The following is a 23624-nucleotide window of genomic DNA, read 5'->3' on the forward strand; positions in this document are numbered from 1 at the left end:
CGATTGACAGGCTTCACACTCTGACAGAAAAAACAGATGCAATTTTGTGAGGTGGACCACCTAGTGCACTCGCATTAAACAGCCCTGTTTTGCTTTGCACCTCTCACGTTATATAGTAACGCATCAGAAAGCCCATTTTTTCCATTTAGCGTCCACCCCAGCCAATCCTATTATTTTCAGCTCATAGCAGATACCAGAAGGGAGGAGCACTTTCATTTTCCTCAGTGTGCAGCGCCTGCAGTTATCAGTGCACACATGCACAGTATGCATATCTGGAGCACAATAAACAAGCACACTTGACCGACGTTCTGTTCTGGAGCCGGCCGCGTGAGATAAGGCAGTCGGTGTATAAGCTAGGGCCTAGGCAGCACCACTGCTAGAAGATGGAAGTACCCTGTGAAGACCAGTGTACATTTTTGGGCAACTTCCGCATCTCAGATTTGCTTGAAGCATATACGGAGTCAGAAATTCATAGAATAAAGCAGTGAACTAAAAGGTTGACATATACGTGGCGGCCTATCAAGCTTTCCTCTTTACCCCATTTTGCTTCCACGTATCTCTGCAAATATCATAAATGGTTAATAAAAATTTTCCAAGGGCATGGGCAACATTAAAGGTGGGGATAGAGACCAGATTTTAGGCAAATGCCTATTCGGTTCCTTGCCCTCCTATCACACCATTTTGATATATGAGCATGAATTCTATGGTGTTTTAATAGTGCCTATAAATGCCTATTGTGGCATTTGTGTCTAGAGTCCTAGAAATGCCGATAAATGCCCATTTTTAATATCGGCACATAAGTATGTGAAGACTATTTGGCCTCAAGTTTCGCTTTCGGGTGTAGTTTGAGATCGTTATTAACGTTATTGGGCAGCACTGGCTGTTCAGAACTTTATAGGGTTCAACCTAGTCCTTTAGTTCAACCAGATCACAGAAAACAACCGCTAGCACAAATAGAATGGTGCAGTCATTCTCAGTGGCAAGAGGCACATTTTTGAATAAAAATCCTGAAGATGGGTAGTCTGCTATTGCTTCCACAATTTTTACAGTTATTCTGAGACTACACTCTGCCAGCTCCCAAAACAGATTTCTTTAAACATGTGCAGTCACGTTTCTAGAACCGAACTCCAGTACAACTCAATTTTTAACACATCAGTTGAGCATTGAACACACCTTTGTTAGCAGTATTGAAGAGCCAACAGCGAAACACCACTACGCTGCTGCATTTATTTACACCCTGAAATTCACACTTCCGACAGGCTCTAAAATATGCTTTTCTATCAAAAATTTATTTCGCTGCTAAACACCTTTTGAAAGATGCTCATGAAATGTATGGAAGTGTGTTAGGCAGTGTTGAGATTCTTTGCTTGTACAGTTCAGATAATATCTATGAAAAAGTTGCCAGAGTTGTCCCTAACAGTCTTCATGTGAGACCGTGCTAAATTCTAATAAATCGTTGTCTCCCTTGTCTTTAATATTTGTGCCTGTTTTTGTCGTGTCTTAATTTATTCGAGTCAGGCAGACACAAAATAGCACTTTATTATTCAGTATCCCTTGCTCTCAAGTATTCTTTTTCAAGCCTGTTTTGCTATGTGCGACGCTAGAGCAAGTGACCATGGCAATGGAATATGAATGTGAGCAGTGCACTCGTTGAATTAAGAATTTATCTTGATTTGTTTAGCAGTTTTATGGGAAATTTGAATGGATACGTTCAACTGTTGACACTTTTGCGCCGTCATGATAGCATTTTTGGTTTTTGCGCTCGTAGATGTAGGCTGCGCACATCTTAATTTGACATTATTTGCACTCATCTAAAAATTTATCATGCCTATATTTGCAATGTTGAGGGCCTAAAACATTGTTTTTCTTGCCTATTTAGGCACCTAACATATTTGTTGCCCAAAAATCCAGTCTCTAGTGATGACACGTGCAGGCCCTACCTTGCTTGCTCTGCTTCTCAGCAAATCATATTGCTGGGATTCTTTTTTCTTTCCAGGCATGCCTAGCTCCTCCGTCGGTGAGATGTTTGAACCTCCATGAATATCAGAGCAAGCAGCTAATGGCCGACAATGGTATCAACGTCCAAAGATTTAAAGTGGCCGAAAACCTTCCACAAGCCCAGGAGATCTCCCAGACCCTCAGTAAGAGTTCGTTTTTTTTTCCCCGAACGCCTGCCTTTTTTTTTTTATTCGTGCTCTCACAAAAAATGAAGTGTCTGACACTCGCACAAGTTGGCTTTTTATGTTGGAAACTTCTATTACATTAATAAATCTTAATGTGGACTATTCCATAACTGCTTGTTATGCTAAACAAAATTATTCTGCCAGCAAGCTGTGGTTTACTGTCGAACATCATCGAAACGACTGTTTTTCTTTGAACTTGAAATGCAAATGAAGGGGTGGGAAAAGAGGAAATGGCCATGCGACTCACTAGCTCATTTCCTGCACTAGAACATATGACATCATGTACACAGCTGTGCGGTTGGCTAAGGCCGGCAAAAGCAAACACAAGTTACGCACGGTTTATATAAAAGCTTGCAGAACAAGCTGTTTTTGCTTGTGAGTAATGCATATTCATTTTATAGCAGTAAGAATGGTGGGTTACGCAATGGAAGCTTTGAAAGTACACGTAAACATACAAGTGCCAATGCGTACTGCTGTTGATACTGTGCGCACTATGCTTGTTATAGCTGCACAGCACTGCGGCACTTTGGGGTTGTCTTGCACAACACTGGCCGATTAAAATAAGCGACATTGTCTTACGTGACGCTGTTCGTCGAACATACCCCAAGTTTCACGAAACGATTACTACCTACCATAACAAAAACAAGCCAGGTGCACATACGGTCGAAAACAAGGCACAGGTGGACAGCGCTGCGGAGCAGTATGGCGGCGCCATCTAGGAGGAGTGTTGGTAAACAAGGCTCCGCAGTCCGCTGCGTACTGAACAACGCATGTGAATTTCGCTTATAGACCCGTCCTTGTGATGTCAGGGCAGACGTCGCAAAACACGATTTGGCAGGAGAATCAATATTTTAACTTGCATTGATTAATTTCTCAGTGAATAAAGCATCACTTGCAGAGAGAGAGAGAGAAAGACTTTATTTATGGCCAGCAGGGAGTGGGAGGTCGGGATGCGCAGAGCCTCCACATCCCACCCACGTTCACTACGTCTTCGGGACTAGGCCCCGCCGGCGTCGGCGTGAGCGGTGCGCGAAAGGTACTCGGGAGTTCGTCCCTTTCCCCCCCGTCTGCGACTCGCTCCGCTTCTGCCTGGCGAGAGCAGCCTCGAGCTGCTGGACGGCTAGAGTTTGTGCGGCCAGGTCCGTCGAATATACGGCACTCGTTATGGTGTCCGGCAGCCGGCCGTAGAGGTCGGCAGCTTCCACGGGGTGCACTGCACAGTCCCACAGAATGTGGGCCAGAGTTGCGCGATGTTGCCCGCACACACTACACACGTCACTGGCGTACACGTCCGGGCACACGTGACGCGCGAGCGCCGGCGTGATCACTGACTGTGTTTGTAGTTGGCGTAGTAGCACTGCCTGCTGTCGTGCACTTGCAGCCAGACAAGCACTGGGGGCACTATAAAACACCAAACATTTCGAATAAAACAAACTTGTATTTTGTCTGCATGCACTTCCCTGCTGAGCTGTAAACTTTTTTAAATTGGATAATCGAAGCGAGAAGTAGCAAAAAGCATCCCGTGGCTTCCGGAAAGGTGGACCCTTTGCTTTGACTCGTTAACGCCAATTAAGTGTTTGACTTCGCAAGAAAAGTGCTTTGATACAGCGTACATCAGCAAGTAATAAGGCATCACCAGGTAGTTACAGTCAGGGGCCATTTATTGTTGAAACTCGTAGTGCGAAAATTGGCTATGAGGAATGATTCTTCTGCCAGGTTTAAGCTCACTCAGGTCAGGTTTTTTTTTTTTTTTTTTTTTGGGCCAAATGCAACCCCTGGGGTAAATTATTTTTTGTTGCTGATTTAAATTCTTTGGACAAATCTATTTCGAAGAAAGATTGAATTATTTACAGGGTGACCGTTGATTGACAAAAAAAATTGTTTGAGTTGTTACATACGTGTGGTTTATTCATGAGTAACACAAGAAAAATTCTAAAAACGTTTTGCTTGTGCAAGAAGCTAGAGGTGCACGGAGGATGAAACTAGCCGCTGTGCTCCCGCGCGTGACCAGATGTGCAAGCAATAGCTGATGCCCACCTCTGGCATAAAGAAAGAAAAAAAGAGCCATCGGCGCAAGAAAGAAATTTCTCGTATTTCCGCAGTGTAGCAGCACATGCCAAGTGAGAGAAATGATCTGAAAAGGCGCGCTTTCTAAACATACAAGCGATGATTGTAGGTCATTGACCATTTTGAAGGTGTTTGCAGGGGGATGTACATGTACCTACGTCATTGACCCTATTGCACACATAAGTTTATGTGATCAGTAGCATGTTACTGAATATAGTTGTAATGTCTTTGTATTACTGTCATTAATGCAGCTTGAATAATTCTTGACTTTTGCACACTGCTGTAGATGTGGCAGAGTTTGTCATCAAAGCACAGATCCTTGCCGGTGGAAGAGGAAAAGGGACATTCTCCAGTGGTCTTCACGGCGGAGTCAAGCTCACCAAAGAGTAATGCCCGCCTTTTTTTATCATTATTATTAGATGCGACGCATCTCTTGCTCTGAGGCATGTCCCTCCTGCGTCGGCGGCGGCGGCGTCCGCACGCCACCTGCGCGTGCGCGACTCTCCTCCGCTCTTCTCTCCGACAGCCGTGCGCAACACTCTCACTCCGTCTCATTATCATAAACAACAGCTGCGTGCGCGCACTTCGCTCGCTTCGCTCCGCTCCTGTCGCGCAAGTGCGCGCATGCGCGACTCTCCTCCGCTGTCTCCTCTCCTTCAGGCGCTGTGAATATAAAGCAGGTAGCGCACTGCGGCAGTTCAGTCAGCGCTCGCTCTCGTTCGACTTCGCGTCACAACACGTTTCACCCGATTTAGAGAATCAACCCAACGGAAACACCAATTGAACCCCCCGATGCGTCGCATCACACCAGGGTTCCCTCGCGGGAAGATGGGCGTAATTTTTTTCTCAACCTTTTTACGGCCTGCCACCCACACCTTGTCTGTCGCCCATATTAATTGTAGTAGCATCCACTACTTGCTAAGCTTTAGCCACTTTTGAAGCTAATATTCTCGCGGAACTGAAATGTTGTATTTAAGATTTCTGATAGCAGAGCACTGCAGTGAAGGTGTTCAATGTTGAATCAGTTCCGACATGCTCTTAATTTTGTCGGTCTGTTTACTCAAATTCGTCTTTCTTTTTTTCTTGGCTTTTTCAGCCCCAGCCAAGTGTCAGAATTTGTGAGCAAAATGCTTGGTTACAAGCTAGTCACCAAACAGACTCCGAAGGACGGCGTCCTTGTAAACAAGGTGCTTTTTCTTGCTTTACCTTTAATGACGGGCTATGTAGAAATACTGGAATTGGATAGTGTGTCTGTGAGGGCACCAGGAATTAACTGCATCAGTTTGACGTCAGTAAATTATGAACGTTGTGCATTTATTCTTATTGACTCACCTTACAGTTATTGAAGCATCAGGTTGTAGCAACTTCATTTGCTGTAAATGAGGTCAGAGCACCAAATTTAATTTTTCTTATGTCTGCGGGGGGAATAATTCAACCTACAGGGTCTGTCCTAAAACTTCCTGGAATGATTTTTTGTGGTCGGCAATGCCGCCTAGCAGGGCAGGGCTTTGGGCGGAAAGGTTAGTGGAGGACCTAAGCTTCGATATGAGACCAGTCTCAGTTGCCTGGGGGCAGTTGTTGAGGTAGGTCACAATCCGCACAGTGGTATCTACGGCAGCATCGCCGAGATAAAAAAGGGACCAGTTTTTAGAGCAGCGTTATGCAATGAAAGAAAGCTAAACCTTCAAGTGGCACAAGAAATTCCGGGAAGGCTGGGAGTCCGTCAAGGACGAAGATCGCTCGGGACGCTTGAAAAGGGGTGGTTGACAGAAAAGGTGTGGTTCAAAGTGAATTCATGCCACAGGGTCAAACAGTCAACAAGGAGTTTACTGTGAAGTGTTCAACGGTTGCACAACAGGGTTGCACTCGTCCGAAAAGAAATTTGCGACAATTGGATCTTGCACCATGACGACGAAGACACACCACGCTCACTGTCTCCGAGTTACTGGCCAAAATGGTTGTGGAAAGGCAGCTCCAGCCGCTGTACAGCCCCAATCTAAATCTAGCTCCACCAGACTTCTTTTCATTCCCAAGAATCAAAAGAACCCTGAAAGGAACTCGGCTTGGGACACTGGAGACGGTAAAAGCAGCTGCGACGACCTTACTGAAGGAGGTTCCCTTTGACGGCTTCCAGGGTGCCTTCAATGATTGGGTGAAGCATTGGCAGTGGTGCGTCGAAGAAGGGAGAGAATTCTGTGAAATGTTCTGAAACGATTGCAAGCAAGATTGTAAGCTGATGTTGAATAAATGATTTATAAAAAATAAATTCCACGAAGTTTTGGGGCAGACCCTGTAGTATGATAATAAAGAATTTGGAGGAACTTCTGTGTAGTGTTGCTGCAATAGGCTACAAATTGTTTTAAGCCACAGCACTTAAACTGGCTCACATAAAGCATGAATGCCCGTCCTGTCTTGCGCTTATTTGAGGTTTGTTCAGTGCAAATCTTTATCGTAAATGCCTTTCTACATTTATTCACTGTTTTCTTGGCCCCCCAAACATTTGATCACTTGTACCGAGCTATGTTGCTTGAAAAGAATGTTATGAAAAGCCCTTTCTAGCTAGTAAAGCTTGTGACACAGTAAAACAGTGCCGTTTCAACTATTCCATAATTATATAGTATACCAAAGCAGGGTTCTGTGATAGCATGCCTGCGTCCACATGTTGCTCTACGCTATTTTAGACAATATCAGCGCTTTTCTTTTTTTTGTGCAAGTTTGTTGGAAGTCACCGCCAGCGCCAAGTATTAAAAAGAAACCGGAACAAACTTTTCACAGGTGATGATTGCCGAAGCATTAGACATTGTAAAGGAAACCTACCTGGCAATCTTGATGGACAGGGCGTACAACGGTCCCGTAATTGTGGCCAGCCCAGCCGGGGGCGTGGACATTGAAGATGTCGCCGAGAAGACACCTCACCTCATCTTTAAGGTTTGTCACTTCTGCTGTTCTTCTTGCGTTAGGTGAACGACACCGTGGATGCATTTCGATGGTGTCGTGTTCTCTTTCTGCTTAATTTCTTCGCCCTACCTGTTGTGCTACTGTAGCCGCCCCAGACCAGTGCAGTGTGCTTAATCAAAGGAAATTGCTTTGTTTGGACTGTACCGTTGCAACATTGATGTGTGATAAGTTTGTTAACGCCCCTGAGCTGACAGTGACGTCTACTGAAAGTTGCTAGTTAGAGTCTGCTACATTATTACTACTACAGGATTGGGAAATTGGTTACAGCCACTGCATGAATTGAGCTTATTTGCCCAGCCGCGAGCTTTAGCTTATTCAAAATTGCCAGTTTTTATGTGACTGCTGACGTTAAAGCTTAGTCGTCGGTATAGCCCTAACCTATGCGAGCTTATCTGTGCGGCAAAATCTCATTCACCAAATTATTTCATTGTAAGCTATCGAACAAAAAAAAATAAGGGCAGCTTTGCACTAGTGGCATGAAGACTGGCCGTACAGCGAAGCTGGCGGCCCCACCTGGCTTATTCTTGGTTCAGCGAAGTTTATGTGTGATTATATTTGGAGACTCGGCCAAGCTTTCTGCGTGGTTGTGCCTTGAGACTTGATTAAGTTTTATGCGTGGTGTCGTCGTTAGCCCCTTAAAAGAGCAATGAACACTCGGTCATTAAAGCATGTACAACGTATGCGTGCCCACCGGCATTGCAGTGAAGTGCCAATAGCAGCGAAGGGTGCAGCGGGACGAGCGTTTGCTAAAAATTTTTAATTGGTTCGGTGGCCACCGTTTGGCTTGTGTGGTCTGGCATGTGGGATGCTCATTAAGAAGTTGATTAATGTTATCACTTGTCGGCCTTTTGGCTTCTTTCACTTTGGCATTAATTCTTCTCTTTGCGCTGTCAAAACTGCACTACTCATCGCAAGAAGTGATAGAGCGAACCACCCCGCGACTCATTTTCAAAGCCGTGCTTGTACCGGTTGCATCGCGCCTCCGACAGGTGGCGACACGAGTCCCGCCCGAGCGTGGTGAGACAGAGCTATGGCAAAGCTGCGGTGCCGGCGTCATTGCTCGGCGAGGTTTTCTTGTGCATGTTCACTGGCCCAACCACTAGCTTAAACAGCATTGCTGTTGAAATAATGGGTGAAAGTTATGGCGATCATTTGAGGAGCTTACTTCCCCACCTTCAACTCTGCTTCTAGCATTGCTATATCTGTCAAATGAGGATGATGTCTCGCTCATCCATGTGTTATTCTAGTTCTAAACTAACCCCTTGAGAGTGCATTACGAAAGCATTGTGGAAGTGCATTTGCAGCTGCAACTTGCTCGCTCAACTGACATCTAGTATGCTCACTGATGACAGGAGCCCGTCAATATCCTGAAAGGAATCACACGGGAACAGGCGCAGAAGATTGCGGCGAACCTCGACTTCAAGGGACCACTCCTGGACAAGGTAAGACGGGGAAGCTACGCCAGCTTATCAGTTGTTGCAGCTTGCTTTGGAAGCCTGCATTCTATATTAATGTCCCTCCAACATGTGAAAATAACTAGTGCACAAATGCAGAGTGCTCGTGACCAGAGCTGCGCAGCAATAGCCACCCAAAATTCCAAATACCAACTTACCCTATGAGCAGGATATCAATACTTTATGCCATAAAGATGATAAAAGCACCCTTCATTCTTAATGTGGATAAATAGTTATGTCACACTGAAATGATTAGCCTTCGCTTTGAACTCTCTGTGGCCCGTAATCCTTGGCATGGCCTAGGAACTTTTGACTGAGAACGTGCATGCACTATGTGTCTACCTATTGCATTAGCTTTTTATGCTCTGCAACAATGCAAGTGTGCTGAGCTAATTGATCCTGAGCTTTTATATAGCGAACAAACTGATCAAACGGTGCAGTGGAAGGTATGCGAGCCACCGAAGGCTTCAGCTTGTGATGTAACTGTGTTTACTTAGCCGTAAATGCTATGTGCCACACTAAGATGTGTGTTTTGCAGTGTAGTATAATGCCCGAAATACAGGAAAGTTCATTGGGACACAAAAATCTGAGAGAAACTATGTGCGAAACTAAATACAAGATTCTGTTGTAAGTTCTCTCCTATTTTCATTCGTGCATATCTAATTTCTAACGGGAGTGTAAAATAATTTCTTAAAAAGGCTGTAGACCTTGTGCTGGCCATCGCAGACTTGAAGGTATAACGATGAGTAAATCAAGATGCCATTGTGCTCTTGATGTGTGAAACCAGTTTGTGTTTTTTCAGGAGTGTTGCAGCTGAAAAATAGAAATCACTGGAGCAGCATTAGTGCTGGAGTGTTATCAAGTGTTTATTATACTCATTTATGTATAATTTATGCACATTAGTGAGCATCATTGAAAGTCAAGAGTTCACCGTCTCTTTCTCTCCCCTGACCCATTCTCTGGCAGGCAGCCGAACAGATTGAGAAGCTGTATGACATGTTCATCAAGCTTGACGCCACACAGGTCGAAGTGAACCCGTTTGGAGAGACACCCGACGGACGAGGTGGGTACAGCGTGGGAACATCCGGCAGGCAACAGCAGTGAGCATTTCGAAAAGGCTCAAAATGGAGCAGGAAATTCCTGCTTGTCAGAATTTTTTTTTTTTTCTGCAAGAGAGCACAAGAGGTCATGCAACATAAATTAAGGATTTTTTTGCTTTTATTTGCAAAAGGCTTGTTGCATCAGACTTGCACTCACCCCCCCCCCCCCCCCTCTTCTTCTTTTTTCTTTTTTTAAATTAGCAAAATCATTTTAGCTTTCATTTGCTGCTTACGATGTTACCCCGAGCAAGTGGCACCCCTTCAGGCTGTAGTTCGAACTCTACTGCCACTGCCTAATGACCCGCCACTGTGGATCAGTGGCTAATGCGTTGCACAGCTAAGCACAAGGATGCGGGTTCTATTCCCGGCCGCGGCGGTCGCTTTTCTGATGGAGGGGGAAAGCAAAAACGCCTGTGTGTACGAGATTTCGGCACAAGTTAAAGATCCAAAGGTGGTCAAAATTAATCCGGAGCCCTCCACTACGGCGTGCCTCATCGCCTGCGCAGTTTCGGCATGTTAAACCCGACAATTAATCAATCAAACCACTGCCTAATGAAGCAAGTTTTCACGGTTTGGATGTGAACTGTGTTATAACTAAAGTTATCTCTTTCCCCCTGCCTGGACCCCCAGTGGTGTGCTTCGATGCCAAGATCAACTTTGACGACAACGCGGCCTTCCGGCAGGAGAGCATCTTTGCCCAGGAGGACACCGCCGAGAGCGACCCCCGGGAAGTGCTGGCCTCCAAGCACCACCTTAACTACATTGGCATGGACGGCAACATTGCCTGCCTCGGTGAGTTCCCTCCTGTGCCGTGCACACTGTTGCACACACTCATTAGTAGAGGATGATTTCTTCTCCCTCTTTTCCTGCACACTGTCTTACCAACAAAGGGAGAAAAGACGCGGAGTGTTTTCTGCATGTTGGAATTTTGGTTTGATGCGTTCTTTTCTTTTCTTTTTCATTTTTTCCCCTTTATGGTTCTTTTCTTTTTTCCCCTTTTTTTTCATAATGTATGAAGTGGAAGTTTGATCTTGATTTCTTCCACTACACTGCAATGGCTAACTGTCTAGTTATGCGAAGGTGGACTGCTTAGTAGCAAGTGCCTTCCGCATGTTTTTTGTTTGTTTGTTTGTTTTCTGTTTCTTATTTACTTTATAAACAGACCACAAGCGAGTGGTCAGAAGGTTCTTCACATGTCACTCTTGGGCTCGTTATTGCCTCATTAATTCTGTTGCCAGCCAGAAGGTAGCCGTCAAGTGTTTCAAAGCTCCAGTCGCACTTGTTGCTAGATGGGACAATAAGTGTTTGTCATTGTTGCCCCTGTTGTGTATGCTCCAATACTGGACACCTGCTTCCTAACTGGTTTTATTAATGGCTGCGACAGCTAGGACAACGAATCCACATAACATTTTACTCGCCTTGTTGGTGCTGTACTTAGGTGTGTCTGGATGCTGATACACTTCACAGATAGCTCAACGAAGTGAAATCACTTTCCGAAGACAGCTTGTTCCCACTGTTTCGTGACCTCAAAGTATCCCTAAACGTGGTAGCGTTGAAGGAGTGCTTGCTGACGCAAAGCTTCCAAGCTGAAATAGTTGAGAGACAGTAAATAGTGTTGTGCGTAAGTGGAGGTGACTCCCAGAAAGTTTTGACTGTAACCACTTCGTACAACATATTTGATATCAGCTTTAATGTTTGACTGTACAAAAACGCTGAGAACGGAGCCCTTTTGATGTAGGCGTGGCATGTTGAGGGCCTAGCGGCCAACCTGTTAACGTCTGGCTGCGTACTTGATACTTTGCATCCATCAGTTCGCACCAAGTGAGCAGAACTGGGAGCAGCCACATTTAGACTGTGCATCACGGTGGATATTTGATGGCCGCCTTCACTAGTGGCGCAAATGCAGATTCACGGAACAGTTTTCACCAACATTATTTGCTCCTTTCCTGGGCTTGTAACTTTAAAATGAAGATGCACCCCAAACAGCCCTTGCTTTATTTGTTGCCTCCTGCATGGGAACTTAGTATGCACTGGTTTTCGAGGCACCGCCCCGAGTGATACATTGTCGGATGGATGGTGTTGGGACTGGCCTTGCAAAATGTTTAGGGTATATAAACAAGCGGCAGAAATTGTGGTAGTGGCGCTAAAATTTGGTGCGTCACATGTGATTGTTGTAAAATTTGTAATATGGAACGTGGTGAAATGTGCAGTGATGGTTCTGTGTGCCAAGTACGTGGACCACCAGTGTCCAGTGTGGCTCAGTGTCAGTGTGTTGTTGCAGTGAACGGAGCCGGGCTGGCCATGGCCACGATGGACATCATCCAGCTGCACGGGGGCACGCCAGCAAACTTCCTCGACGTGGGGGGCAGCGTCAAGGAAGAGCAGGTCACACAGGCTTTCAAGATTCTCACCGACGACCCCAAGGCAAGCACACCCACGCATCCCGGGCCTGTTGGCGAGATATGTCAGTTTTCTAGAACAGTGCGAGGCGTGAATGGTGCAAGCTGGTGTAAGCTTTGCAGCATTGTTATTACTTTTGGGAAGCACGTATGTCTTTGTCTCCCTGGCTGACACAGCGAACATTTCTGGGAGCGAGGAAGCACAGTTCTGGGACTGTGGTTGCGTGGTATGGATCTCTCTCATTGTTTGTCTTCCCCTTCCCTTTGTTAGCTGTTTTGTTGGAGCTTTCGGGCCTTCGAGCCGCCTCTAATCGGCCAACCTCTCTTACCATGTTGTCGTCACCTGTCAATTCAGGGTCAATGCAGGATTGGCCAAGCATCATTGTCGTGCGACTAGAGGAGATTAACCAGCTCATACCTCGCTAGAGTCTTGTTCAACATGAAACTGTGCTGCCATCACCTAGGAATTAGTGTTTAAGGAGATGTCAGATTACCAGCTCACTGCGCCAATATATAACGTGGCAAAAGCCTTACGGCATACTTGGGGAGCGGCCAGAAATGGGCGGTCAATACACGGACTCAAAATCATTGCTAACTAACTGCAAATGTAAAATCACTGATCAAACCTAGTAAAACATGCAGGGTGTTTCAGTGTGTAAGAACGATGTGCCTTGTGAGAGCCCGGCTGTAGGCTTTGTTATTGCTTCAAACCAAGAAAGCAGGTAGAATTGAACTTGCAAGAACCATGAGCGTCTGGTGAGAAAACAACAGGAGTGATTTGGTCCTTAATTATTTGAATTTCAGAGGCTATTTGACGAGGCAATTCACTGATTTAGTGAAGTTGTATGAGATTCATGGTCCTTTTAAGCGAGTGTCCAGAGAATGGTAATTCACTAACTTCATCCAGTCACAATACACATGTAAGCAGGTGCCTACCCAATCATAGTGCTCAAGCTGCTTTGACAATGTGCTCTCTATAAGGAAGTTTTCTATTCCATAACAGACCTGTTATGGAATAGAAAACTTCCATAACTTGGCTTGTGCTAGGATTCTAGTAAAGGCCTTTCTTGCATTCGCTGTCAAGGTTACAAAATGTGAAATCATCTCTAGTTGTAAATGTTACGGCATACACCTTGTGACAAGAGCTGCAGTAAATAGTAACCAATAGCGCACCCCATGTCACAGCATCTGACTTCAGGAGATCAAAACAGGGTGCAATATATTTTTTTTTTAACTTTGCACCCTGAAAGCAAGTAGAAAAAGATGTGTCACGGCAGCAGTATGTGAAGGTAGGCCAAACTCTCCTGACGGTCAAACCTTGTGCTTTCTGCACGCAGGTGAAAGCCGTTCTGGTGAATATCTTTGGTGGCATCGTCAACTGTGCAACCATTGCCAACGGAATCACAAGTGCCTGCCGGACAATCAACCTGAAGGTGCCTCTGGTGGTGAGGCTAGAAGGTGAGGTTGCCATGGGGAGGAAATGTGATACCCGTGCTACACGAGCGTTTCGAAGGCCTTTGAGTCGAATGTCATTTGACCCAAATGACACCTTTGAGCTGCTACACCACGTTTTTCAGAGGCCTTTGGTTGGGATGAGTCAAAGTAGCACTACCAACGACCTTTGAGGTTGACACAAACGGTAGTACTCTCGGGCGCAGTTTCTTCATGCCGTAATTACAAAAACAATTATTTACGAGTAAGAATTTTTCACTTGTGTTTGTTTTCTATCACTTGGTCTACGCTTGCAAGTTAACTTGGTACTCCCAACACTGGCAGTGCGAAAAAAGGAAAAACAAATGGCTGTTGGTGCATGTTTTGTGCACGCTTGTAGATTGTTGTCGATTTGATCACTAATAATCGTTCTTTTGCCTATTTTAACTCAAATTAAATTTTTGTCGAAAACGAAACAGGGCAGCACTAGCGACAACAAAACATGGCAGGCGAACGTGAAAACTTTCAACTGCCTTTGAGAATTGTCGTGTAGATCGGCGGAATTCCTACCAGTTCGAATGGCATTCGAACTTTCGAAGGCCATTCGACTCAAATGTTCTTTGAAACGCTCATGTAGCACAAATATTAGACACGAGTGGACATCGCTGTAGTGTAACTGACGATAGTTTGGTGTGGTGTTGGGGCTGTGAGTCAAAACAAGTCAACTGTGTAGGCACCAATGTGGACGAGGCAAGGCACATCCTGAGCTCCAGTGGCCTCCCCATCACAACCGCCGCAGACCTGGAAGATGCAGCACAGAAGGCAGTGGCCAGCCTCAAAGGCTGATGCCCCCCCAGGTCACAGTGGTGAGTAGAATGCTTGTGCTCCTTCACAGAGTTTCATACTAATATGTGCTAGGGGAAATCTGTTGCTGCTATCATGTGCTTGTAGGAGGAAGAGGGGGAGGAAAAACTTTATTTTGAGCCTGGTGATGTGGGAGTGGTCCTTTAGTCCGGGAGACTATGAGACGACCGTACTGTCTCAGCCCTGGACGCCAGGAGTTGCTGGCCAGCATCCAAGCCAGCGTTGGTCATCAGGTTCTCCTGCAGCTCAGGGAGGGGACGGGGCGTGGGTAAAGGCGGGAGGGCTGGGTTATGTGTGCATTCCAAGATCATATGAATGGGTTACACGGGAAAAGCAGAACTTACATGTGGCAGGGTATTGGGTGGGGTACATCCGATGTAGCCAAGTTGGGTGAGGAAAGGTGCTTGTCTGAAGCCCCTGGACTATTACTTCTGTTTTAGTGAGCTGCGGATGAGGAGGTGGAAAATGTTGTCTTGATGTGTGGTAATGTCGGGTGATGTCTTGAAATGTGAGCAGGGGAACGAGACTCGCTGTATCCTCAGAGGTCTGGGAGGAAAGTTCGCAGGCCTGTCTATGGGCAAAGTTATTGCCCGTTAGTGAGGAGTGTCCTGGAGTCCACACTGTGTCGATCTTCCGGCTGGGGGCATGTTGAGTGAGGACCTTCCGCGTTGTAGAGGCCACGTTACCTGCTGAAAAAATGAAAGACTGCTTGACAGTCCGTAAATACATTCGTTGTGGGAGTTTGAGAGATGGGGAGGGCCGCAGCAAATTCTTCCGTGGCCCAGATAGATGTGGTCTTGATTAAGGCTCAGGTGATGATCTTGTCTTTGGTGATTACCATGGCTAAGTGATGGGACAGATTGAATTAAGGGCCGGCATCTGTGTATGAAACATTAAGATTGTTTTTGTAGATTTGTTCTTGGGCCTAGCTACGAGCGTGGCAACGACCGGAGTGCAAAGAGGTGCAGTCTGATCCCACTACAACGAAGTCCGCTTCAACGAAATTTCCGTTTCACCGAAATATTTCCAATTAGCCATCAGCTAGCCATAGAAGTCAATGCAACAAAGTCCTCACTACAACGAACCATTTGTCTGGCTTTCTTTTGCCTCAACAAAATTTTCGCTGATTGGGACTGGGTTTGAACAATTATTTTAGACTAAAATAAACGTAACGCCACCTATCTGTAACTTTTTGTACATTCAAGGCACTTGGTTTCTCCAAAAACGTGCGCCGCGCGCCCCCGCTACCACTCATAAACAAAAACTCTTAGATGGACGCCATTGTTTGCTGGTGATAACGATGTGGCTGGCCGTCTTTACATGAGGCGCAGGCCCAGTTTGCCAAGCTGGAGCTACAGCCAATCCGTATGCAGTTGAAATGACGCGAATGTGCTCTGCTGCTGGCATGGCGCCCTCATGTATGCGTTGTGAGCAGCTGTCACTGCAGTTTTCCTTCTACAGTTCTTCAAAGTCAAAAGCAAAAATTTATGTTTTCGTGTTTAGCCTTGAACCCGCGTCATCTTGTCTTAGTCACCAGGGCGTGTTGGCGATAAATGCACGCTCGCTTGGCTTGCCTGCCTAGATCAGTTGCTAGGGTGTCTAGTGAGAGGAAAACTCCATGGAGGATAAGATAACGGCACCTCTCCTGCCTGCCACAAGTGAGAGGGGGGCTTCGGATGGGCGGATGGCCCAGCAGCTATCTGCAAGTAATCAGCTCGGTAGATATGCCTTGTTGTGCAGTAATATGTTTTGCGACTGCATTTTTTCAACCCCCCCTCTCCCTAATGCACTCTTTATGCACAGGTAAAAAGCAGATAACCATTGGTACGTTTTTTATCCGAATAAACATGGTGCCATTGGGAATCAATCCTTTTTCTAAACATTGCATTTGCTGTCCATGATGCGGATTACATACGGGGCTATTTTCTTGCCCTTCCGTGGTGTGCTGGGGCAGATTTCGCCTCAACGAATTTCCACTTCAACGAAGTTTTTTGCACATCCCGTCAATTTCGTTGTAGCGGGATTCAACTGTATGCGTGTTTTTGGGAAGAGGGCAGTTATGAATGGGTTGATGCCAATTATTGGGGAAAGGTTTTCTGTCTGTGGTCTGAGGGGTTGACATTTTGAGGTCCTGTAAAGTGCCAGTTCTGTTGTTGTTTAAGTTAGGCGGAGTCGTTTGGTGCAAGTAATGTAAAGGGCGATGTAGATGATCCGTGATATGAGGAAGGCGCAGATAAGGCGAAGAAGGTCTTCCTCCCTCATCCCGCGATGTCGATTAGAGATGCGGCAAAGCACGTGGGTGACTTGAATAAATACTGCGGTCACTTGGATGTAGTCTGATTGTTCCGTGTATTAGCCTGGATAATAACTCAAAGTATCTTGAGTGAAGGGCTGGAACATACAACGTGACCATTGAGGATAATTTGAACCGATTCTTCATTGGATGCCAAAGGTCTTTTTCATACAATAATGAGGTCAGATTTTTGAGCGGCGCCATAGCAGCTAGCAACGTCCCTCTCCTACTTGGCTTGGTGCTAGCCACGTGGCTTCTTCTCGCTTTTAAAGGATAACTTTTTTTCTTGTTTGTCTGGCGTGAAGTTTTTAAATAAATCTTGACAAATAGATCTTCCGGAGCTCCACTTTTGACATGAATAAAACTATAAGTAACATTTTAATGATATTATGGTTTTTTTGCAGCCACAGGCAACTTTTGGGCTTGGTAGCGAGCCATGCCAAGTAACGATAGAACATTTCTCTACAGTACAGGACTGCACGTTCACTGATGCAAGGCTCACATAGACACTAATGTCTCATCTCCCTCTTGTATGTACAGCAATCCCTCATTAACTCGAAGTCGTAAACTTCGTTGAAAAGTTCAATATAGTGGAGTTTCGAGTGTAGCGAAATGTCAAAAATTTAGTGGCCAAAAGTTTCAGTGAAAAAAATTTGTCACTTAAATGTAACAAAAGCTCCACTACGCAGGGCTGCTTTCGTAATAAAGGCAAAAAAGTTTGTCCTAATAAGCGGACCAGAACACAGTGGTGGCGTCATGTTTGGATAACATATAAATGCTGTTTGTTTCTTTCATAAAGTTCAGTTGGAAGTGGCACTTTGTTTGTCTTGCTCGTTTTTTCTTCTAGTGTCCGCATTTTTTCTTGCGCCTTTAAACCCTGTGATCATGTCGAACCAACTGGCCCACATCAAGCTGTTGCTATTCATACAGGCGGAATGGGCTGGATAGAAACTTTGCGTACGAATGAACGCATTTTTCCTTCTTGAGTGCGTTGTTCTCTGAACAGTGCTGTTATTGTTATTTTCAGGTGATGTGCCATTTTCCCCGTCCCTGCGGAACCCAAGTGCCAGTAGAAGAAAGTATTTTGCTGTACAGAGCTGCTTTTTATTAGGGCTACACGGTGCTGCTGCATCTCGCCGCTTCACCAATAAACATTGCTCCAGCCATTCCTTATTACAAGTTGGATTGGCTTCGTTCTTGAGTCAGCTGCAAGCCAGCCCAACACATCCCACAACCCCTACAAACATTGCTCCAGCCATTCCTTATTACAAGTTGGATTGGCTTCGTTCTCGAGTCAGCTGCAAGCCAGCCCAACACATCCCACAACCCCTACAAACATTGCTCCAGCCATTCCTTATTACAAGTTGGAGCTGCAAGCCAGCCCAACACATCCCGCAACCCCTACAAACATTGCTCCAGCCATTCCTCATTACAAGTTGGATTGGCTTCGTTCCTGAGTCGGCTGCAAGCCAGCCCAACACATCCCACAACCCCTGCTTTGCTTTCGGAACAGATACTGTGAACCTGCATTTTTAGGTTTTAGTTTCAGGTGCACTGAAATGCTGATCTGATCCAATGAATAATTTTGAATTTAGTTCTAATGTGTTAATCATTTTAAACGTTTTCATGAAATCTCAGTATGCTGATGTACTAGGGTGGTTGTGGTGATGGCCAGAGCTGACCGAGGCTGAAGTAGACAGGTGACAGATGCAAATGCACATCTGGGCTTCTTGATGACATGTAACAAATGGCGGTTCAATGCCTGCTAAGCCACATCAGGGAACATTGGCTGCAAATCAACTTGATGAAGTGCCAATACTACAGCTCACTGAATTGCCAAACTACGCGGCCTAAGCCAGGTGGCTTGACTTTCTTTTCTATCTTAACTTCTGAACATTGTACAATTCATTGTTGCCACTTTGTTGGCATTTAAATAGAAACTTGTGCATTCACTATGCAAACAGTTCGTGCAATAATCGCACTAGCATGGCAAAAAGTGCTTAGTTGTGCTGGGAGTGTTATCACTTACGTTATTCGCAGGATTTTTGGTACGGACTATAAAAACCAAACTTTGAATCTGTGTAGTACTGTACCTGTAATCTTTTGAACCAGTAGTTAATAATTGGGGTTTGCTCAGTTATGCTAAGTTAGCACTTTTACGCACTGAAGATCCGATGACGCTTTAGTATCACAAATGCCCTCCCGTAGTCTTCCTTTCATGTAGGCTTACAGCTATGGCTATAAAGAGAGAGAGAAAGCTCTTTATTAGAGGAAAGCAGAGAGGTCTGCCGGCATGTTGACGCCGACATGCTACTCTGCGGGGTACGGGAGGAGGGAAAAAAAGTTGCAATAGGAAGAAAGGTGGAAGAGAGAGGATAGGAGAAAATAGAAGAAGTGAAAAAAAAAAAAAAAAAGCAGGAAGCGTGTGCGTTGGGGTCCGTCAGTGCGACACGTGAGAAGTCTATGGGCGGTTGTACAGTGCAAGAATGGTCTGGTCCTATATCAGCTCAGCGACGCCGATGTCATTGAGATATTCAAATAATGCGGTTAGCACTTTACGCTGAGAGGAGGGAGATGGCCATGGTCCCAGAAGTGCTTTTAAAGTCAAGGAACTGTGGTTGAGGCACTCGATCTTCTGTGCGAGGTTGTTTCTTGCTTGATAGTATGTAGGACACTCCAGTAAAATGTGCTCGACGGTTTCTGGTGAACCGCAGTTGTCACAATAGGGGTTCGAGGTTAGGCCAAGGCGATAGCGGTAGGTATGTGTTAGCGCCACGTTGAGACGTAAGCGATGGAGCAAAGTCTCTAGCCGATGTGGAAGTCGCTCCGGTAACCTCAGTGCCAAAGTTGGGTCGACATGATGCAGGAATGGGTGCTGGTTTTCCGGGAGAGACCAGAAGGTGCTTCTTTCCCTGAAAACAAGCTCCTTTGCTAGCCTGGAGGCATCGTGCTTCGTGAAGAAAATGTTCCTCACGTTCCGCAGTTGCAATCCTCTCTTGGCAGCCTCATCTGCTTTTTCATTGCCTATGATGCCGCAGTGGGCAGGGATCCACTGCAGTATCACGCGGTGTCCGGCGACACAAACTAGATGATTTAGGTAAGAGACATCGCGGGATATATGTTCATGAATGCTGAAGCAGCTGGCACGGCGAAGAGTTTGCAGTGCTGCCTTCGAATCCGTAAAGATTACCCACTGTGCTGGCTGCTGGCGGAGAATGTAGCGAAGTGCTTGTTTGATGGCATGAAGCTCAGCAGATGTAGATGATGTTGGGCGCTCAAGACGGTATGAGAGCGCTTGGCCGGTGGATGTAATGAAGAGCCCACAAGAACTGCAGTCAGGCGTAGATGATCCATCAGTAAAAATGTGGGTCATACGAGAGTATTGGTTACTTATATGGGCAAGTATTAGTTGAAGGAGGCATATCTGAGGCATAACTTTTTTTGATGTGAGTCCAGGTATGTTTAATTTTATCCAGCTATGGCTATAATCCTGCCAATTTCCAGTTTGATGGACTCAAAAGTACCCAGGGTGTATTTTACAATTCTAGTACACTCAAGTAAGCAGTTCCGAGTTGGTGCTACTGGCAATACGGCTTAGTCGTGAAGCACACTACCCAGCCATCCAACATCATGCTGCAAGCTGAAAGCCTGTTGGCTTGTTGCAGCAGCTAGTTTTGGCCTAGTGGTGTACTAGTACAATGCAAACTGGTGAAAGCAGAGGAACGCTGCATCATGAGGCCTTGCTGGAAGTAGGTCGTCAGAAATTGGCCGCATATCTGCTTCCTTCACTGCAAATGCCATCAAGAGACTCTTCTGCAACAACCCTCTCTTCACTCCTCCACCTCCTCCTGCTATTCCCCTTCCATGACGATTACAATGGAGGATTGGTCGGTTCAGTTTTCCTGTGCTCGCACTGTACGAAGCCACCTGTTGAGACCTTTTGTTTGTGATGTGCTTGGAGCAAGCGAGTCAACATCTTTTCTTTTTATGTTTACTTTGATCTCGCATCTTTTCAACCTGTTTTTATTGCTTTTTTTTTTTTCTTTTTTGATTGTAAAATCAATCCCACATGTATTCATCATTAAAAGAACCCCAGCAATGTCAGTCGCGAACTCGTACTTTGCGTCAAATATGCCCGAGATTTACCTTCTACTGAATAATGCGGAAACGTATAAGCCATGCCAGCAGTTAGTAGTTTGGATCAGTCTTTCTTATATGTAGCACTTGTGTTCAACCATGCTTTTACCAGCTTTCTGGCTGGTAAATTTAAGTAGCTGTTTACTTTAAAATGGCAGCTGTTCAGCAAGCTCACAACACAGAAGTTTCTTTTTTTTTTTTTAATACGACAGAGAAAATTACACTGGACACGAATCTGTACAAAGAGCAAAAAATGACAGCATTTGTTAGGTGCACAATTTAGACCACATGTTGAAATGATCACGAAACACTAACTTAACTGTGCATGTACAATGAAACAAGTGCACGAACAGTATGCACACTTAGTTGTGTCGCAGAATCAACAGTCACAAATGTGAGCCACTGATGACAAAGTTAGAGACAGCTGAAGCTGCAACTTCACTGTGTCTGCTGTGCAAACAAGAGCAGGCAAAATTGACAATATGCTTTCAGGTGGGGAGTTGATTGGCATTGGTACATTAAACTTAAATATTCAGGCTTGAACAGGAGGAGTTTGTTGAGGGAAGCACGGTGACTCGTACACGCACATTTCCACCCGAGAACCGTATCACAATACCAAAGCAAGAGATGTCTGTACACATGTTCAATACAAACAGGTTTTCTTCATAATTCGGAGGAACTCCTCCTGGTTCACTTCCCCATCGCCGTCCCTGTCAGCTTCATTTATCATTTCCTGCATGAAAGAACGGTAAAAGAGAAGGACGCATTAGAATAACCATGTCCCCCATCACTCAGAATGCAGGGTTCAACGCGCCGAAGCCACTGGGCACTGGCTGCCCATATAAACCATAAACCTACCTTGATCAGCATCATTTATGGTTCAAGTGAAGAAAATAACGTAAGGTTTGTTTTGCTATCATCTGAATGAAATTGCACAATTTCGCTTACCTGTCACTAGCCCATTCAGCCACCAGGCTCTATGTGAGTTGACACGCATAAACAAGACTTTTTTTTAGCACATGGAAGTACGTGCTGCCCTCTCTCTTTTCATTTTTGAGGGTCCGGGAACCTTTGTCTTTCAACAGATGGTGTTAAATCTCGAAAAAAAAAAAAACCCAAAGTGCAAAAGGAAAAAATCTGTTTGAGTTGTTGCTCCTGAGCAACATTGGGCATCAAAGGGGTTACCATGCACCAAAATCTCAACACACAAGTGTTTTTGCTTTTCTCCTCCACCTGAAAAGCAGTCACCACGGCCGATTTTCCTCATCACTCAAAAGCTGTGTTTTTGCAATACAACACGTACGTTTGACTGTCATTTCTCGTTCAGCCAAGCACCGATTACTGCTCCCACAGCCTTTGAAGACAGCAAAAAGGTGCGACAAGCCGGGCGTACCTGCAATTCCTCATCGGTCAGATTCTCGGAGAGTTCCTTGGCGACGCTTTTGAGGTTCTTGAAGGAGATCTTGCCCGTACCGTCTTCATCAAACAACTGGAATGCTTTCATGATTTCTTCGTTGATGTCCTTTTCCGCCAACCTTGTGGCCATGACATTCATGAACTCTTCCTGCGCAATTTTGCCTAAACAAAACAAGCGTCAGAAAAAAAAAAATAGAAATCCCAACTGAGGTTCTTTGTTCAAAATAATTTTAATTTGTTTATATTATTCTCACTTTTTCCCCAAGACGTCTACTTTTAATAGGTTATATATATATATATATATATATATATATATATTTTTTTTTTTTTTAAAGCCCCGTGAGTAGCTTTCCTTTCCTGCCCAATCCCCCTGAGTGGGTATGAGCCCATTTTCTGGCGCATCTCCTGTCATGACCCAACCATTCAGTTATCAATGCGTCCAAATTTGGCTGACTAGTTTCGGCAAGAGCCACTAGCAAAGCTTTTTCGGCCGGACCGCGCGGAATGTCACGCCTGGCCAGAGGGATTACGAAAGATCAGAGTTCCAAAAAAAGGCATTACCAGTTTCCTCTTTGTCAACTTCGGCAAGCAGTTTTTTCACCTCCTCTTTCCTGGGTTCAAAGCCAAGCGCCCTCATCGCAAACTGAAACGGAAGCAAGAGTCAAGATCGTTGGCATCAGTCAACAAACATTGCAGGCCACGAAGATTTACCTTCAGGTCTTTTGCTTCCATGAACCCGCTTCCAGTGGGGTCAAATAAATTGAAGGCGTCGTTGATGTCATTTTTCTGCTCTTCGCTCGGCTCTGGCTTGCCGCTCAGTTTCCGTTTGTAACCCCCAGATGTTCCGCTCTTACGAGACGACTGAAAGAAACGCGCGCTTGGATATAGAGTTATCGCGAACCCAGCAATTCGGATGCAGCTTTTTCTTTCAACGTAAACGTCGGGCTTTGTGGAAGGTATCGCACTTACCATGGCATTTCCCTATGCGCGGAAACCTCGCCTAACTGATTTAACTAACCAACTTAACTGAAACAACGGAAACAACACCCGACAACGCCGACAACTTGACAACTTCGCGCATGTTCTCACGCAGACAAATAAACAACGGTTTGCCCTCAGCTCTTTCGAGTGCGTGTTAGTGGGGTAGTACGTGACATCTAGCGCACCTTGTATCATAGAGTTTCTTACAATATACCTTATGGTTAAGTCTCCTGCCACGCGCGTGGCACGAGCTGCGCCCCCCTGGCAACAGCTGCTGCCACGCAGAAGTGACGTCAAGCTAAAGTAATCACGTGACTTCCTGTGACGTCACAAAACAAACG

At 45.4% G+C, this 23624-nt stretch overlaps 2 protein-coding genes across 2 annotated transcripts in view; one reads left to right on the forward strand and one right to left on the reverse strand.

Annotated features, from left to right (window-relative positions):
- The window catches only part of Scsbetag (Succinyl-coenzyme A synthetase beta subunit, GDP-forming), a 20030-nt gene extending 2102 nt beyond the window's left edge, over positions 1-17928 (forward strand). The window contains exons 2-12 of the mRNA XM_077684284.1: positions 1997-2141; positions 4537-4636; positions 5347-5437; positions 7026-7178; positions 8561-8650; positions 9629-9725; positions 10393-10554; positions 12044-12186; positions 13499-13619; positions 14326-14458; positions 17777-17928. Coding sequence (XP_077540410.1) covers positions 1997-2141; positions 4537-4636; positions 5347-5437; positions 7026-7178; positions 8561-8650; positions 9629-9725; positions 10393-10554; positions 12044-12186; positions 13499-13619; positions 14326-14438 — 1215 coding nt within the window. The 3' untranslated portion in view covers positions 14439-14458; positions 17777-17928. The remainder of the gene's footprint in view (positions 1-1996; positions 2142-4536; positions 4637-5346; positions 5438-7025; positions 7179-8560; positions 8651-9628; positions 9726-10392; positions 10555-12043; positions 12187-13498; positions 13620-14325; positions 14459-17776) is intronic.
- Positions 17929-21386: 3458 nt separating this feature from the next.
- Positions 21387-23408, reverse strand: LOC144153622 (uncharacterized). Its single transcript, XM_077685273.1, has 5 exons — positions 23272-23408; positions 23014-23163; positions 22864-22945; positions 22280-22464; positions 21387-21619 (listed from the first exon to the last, which is right to left on the reverse strand). Exons 1-5 carry the CDS (start codon positions 23272-23274, stop codon positions 21530-21532), a joined length of 510 nt encoding a protein of 169 aa, XP_077541399.1. The 5' UTR covers positions 23275-23408; the 3' UTR covers positions 21387-21529.
- Between the last annotated feature and the right edge of the window lie 216 nt (positions 23409-23624).

The sequence above is a fragment of the Haemaphysalis longicornis genome, unplaced genomic scaffold (genome assembly GCF_048455015.1).
Source record: "Haemaphysalis longicornis isolate Haplotype H1 unplaced genomic scaffold, Haemaphysalis longicornis Haplotype H1 scaffold_9, whole genome shotgun sequence".
Lineage (NCBI taxonomy): Eukaryota > Metazoa > Arthropoda > Arachnida > Ixodida > Ixodidae > Haemaphysalis > Haemaphysalis longicornis.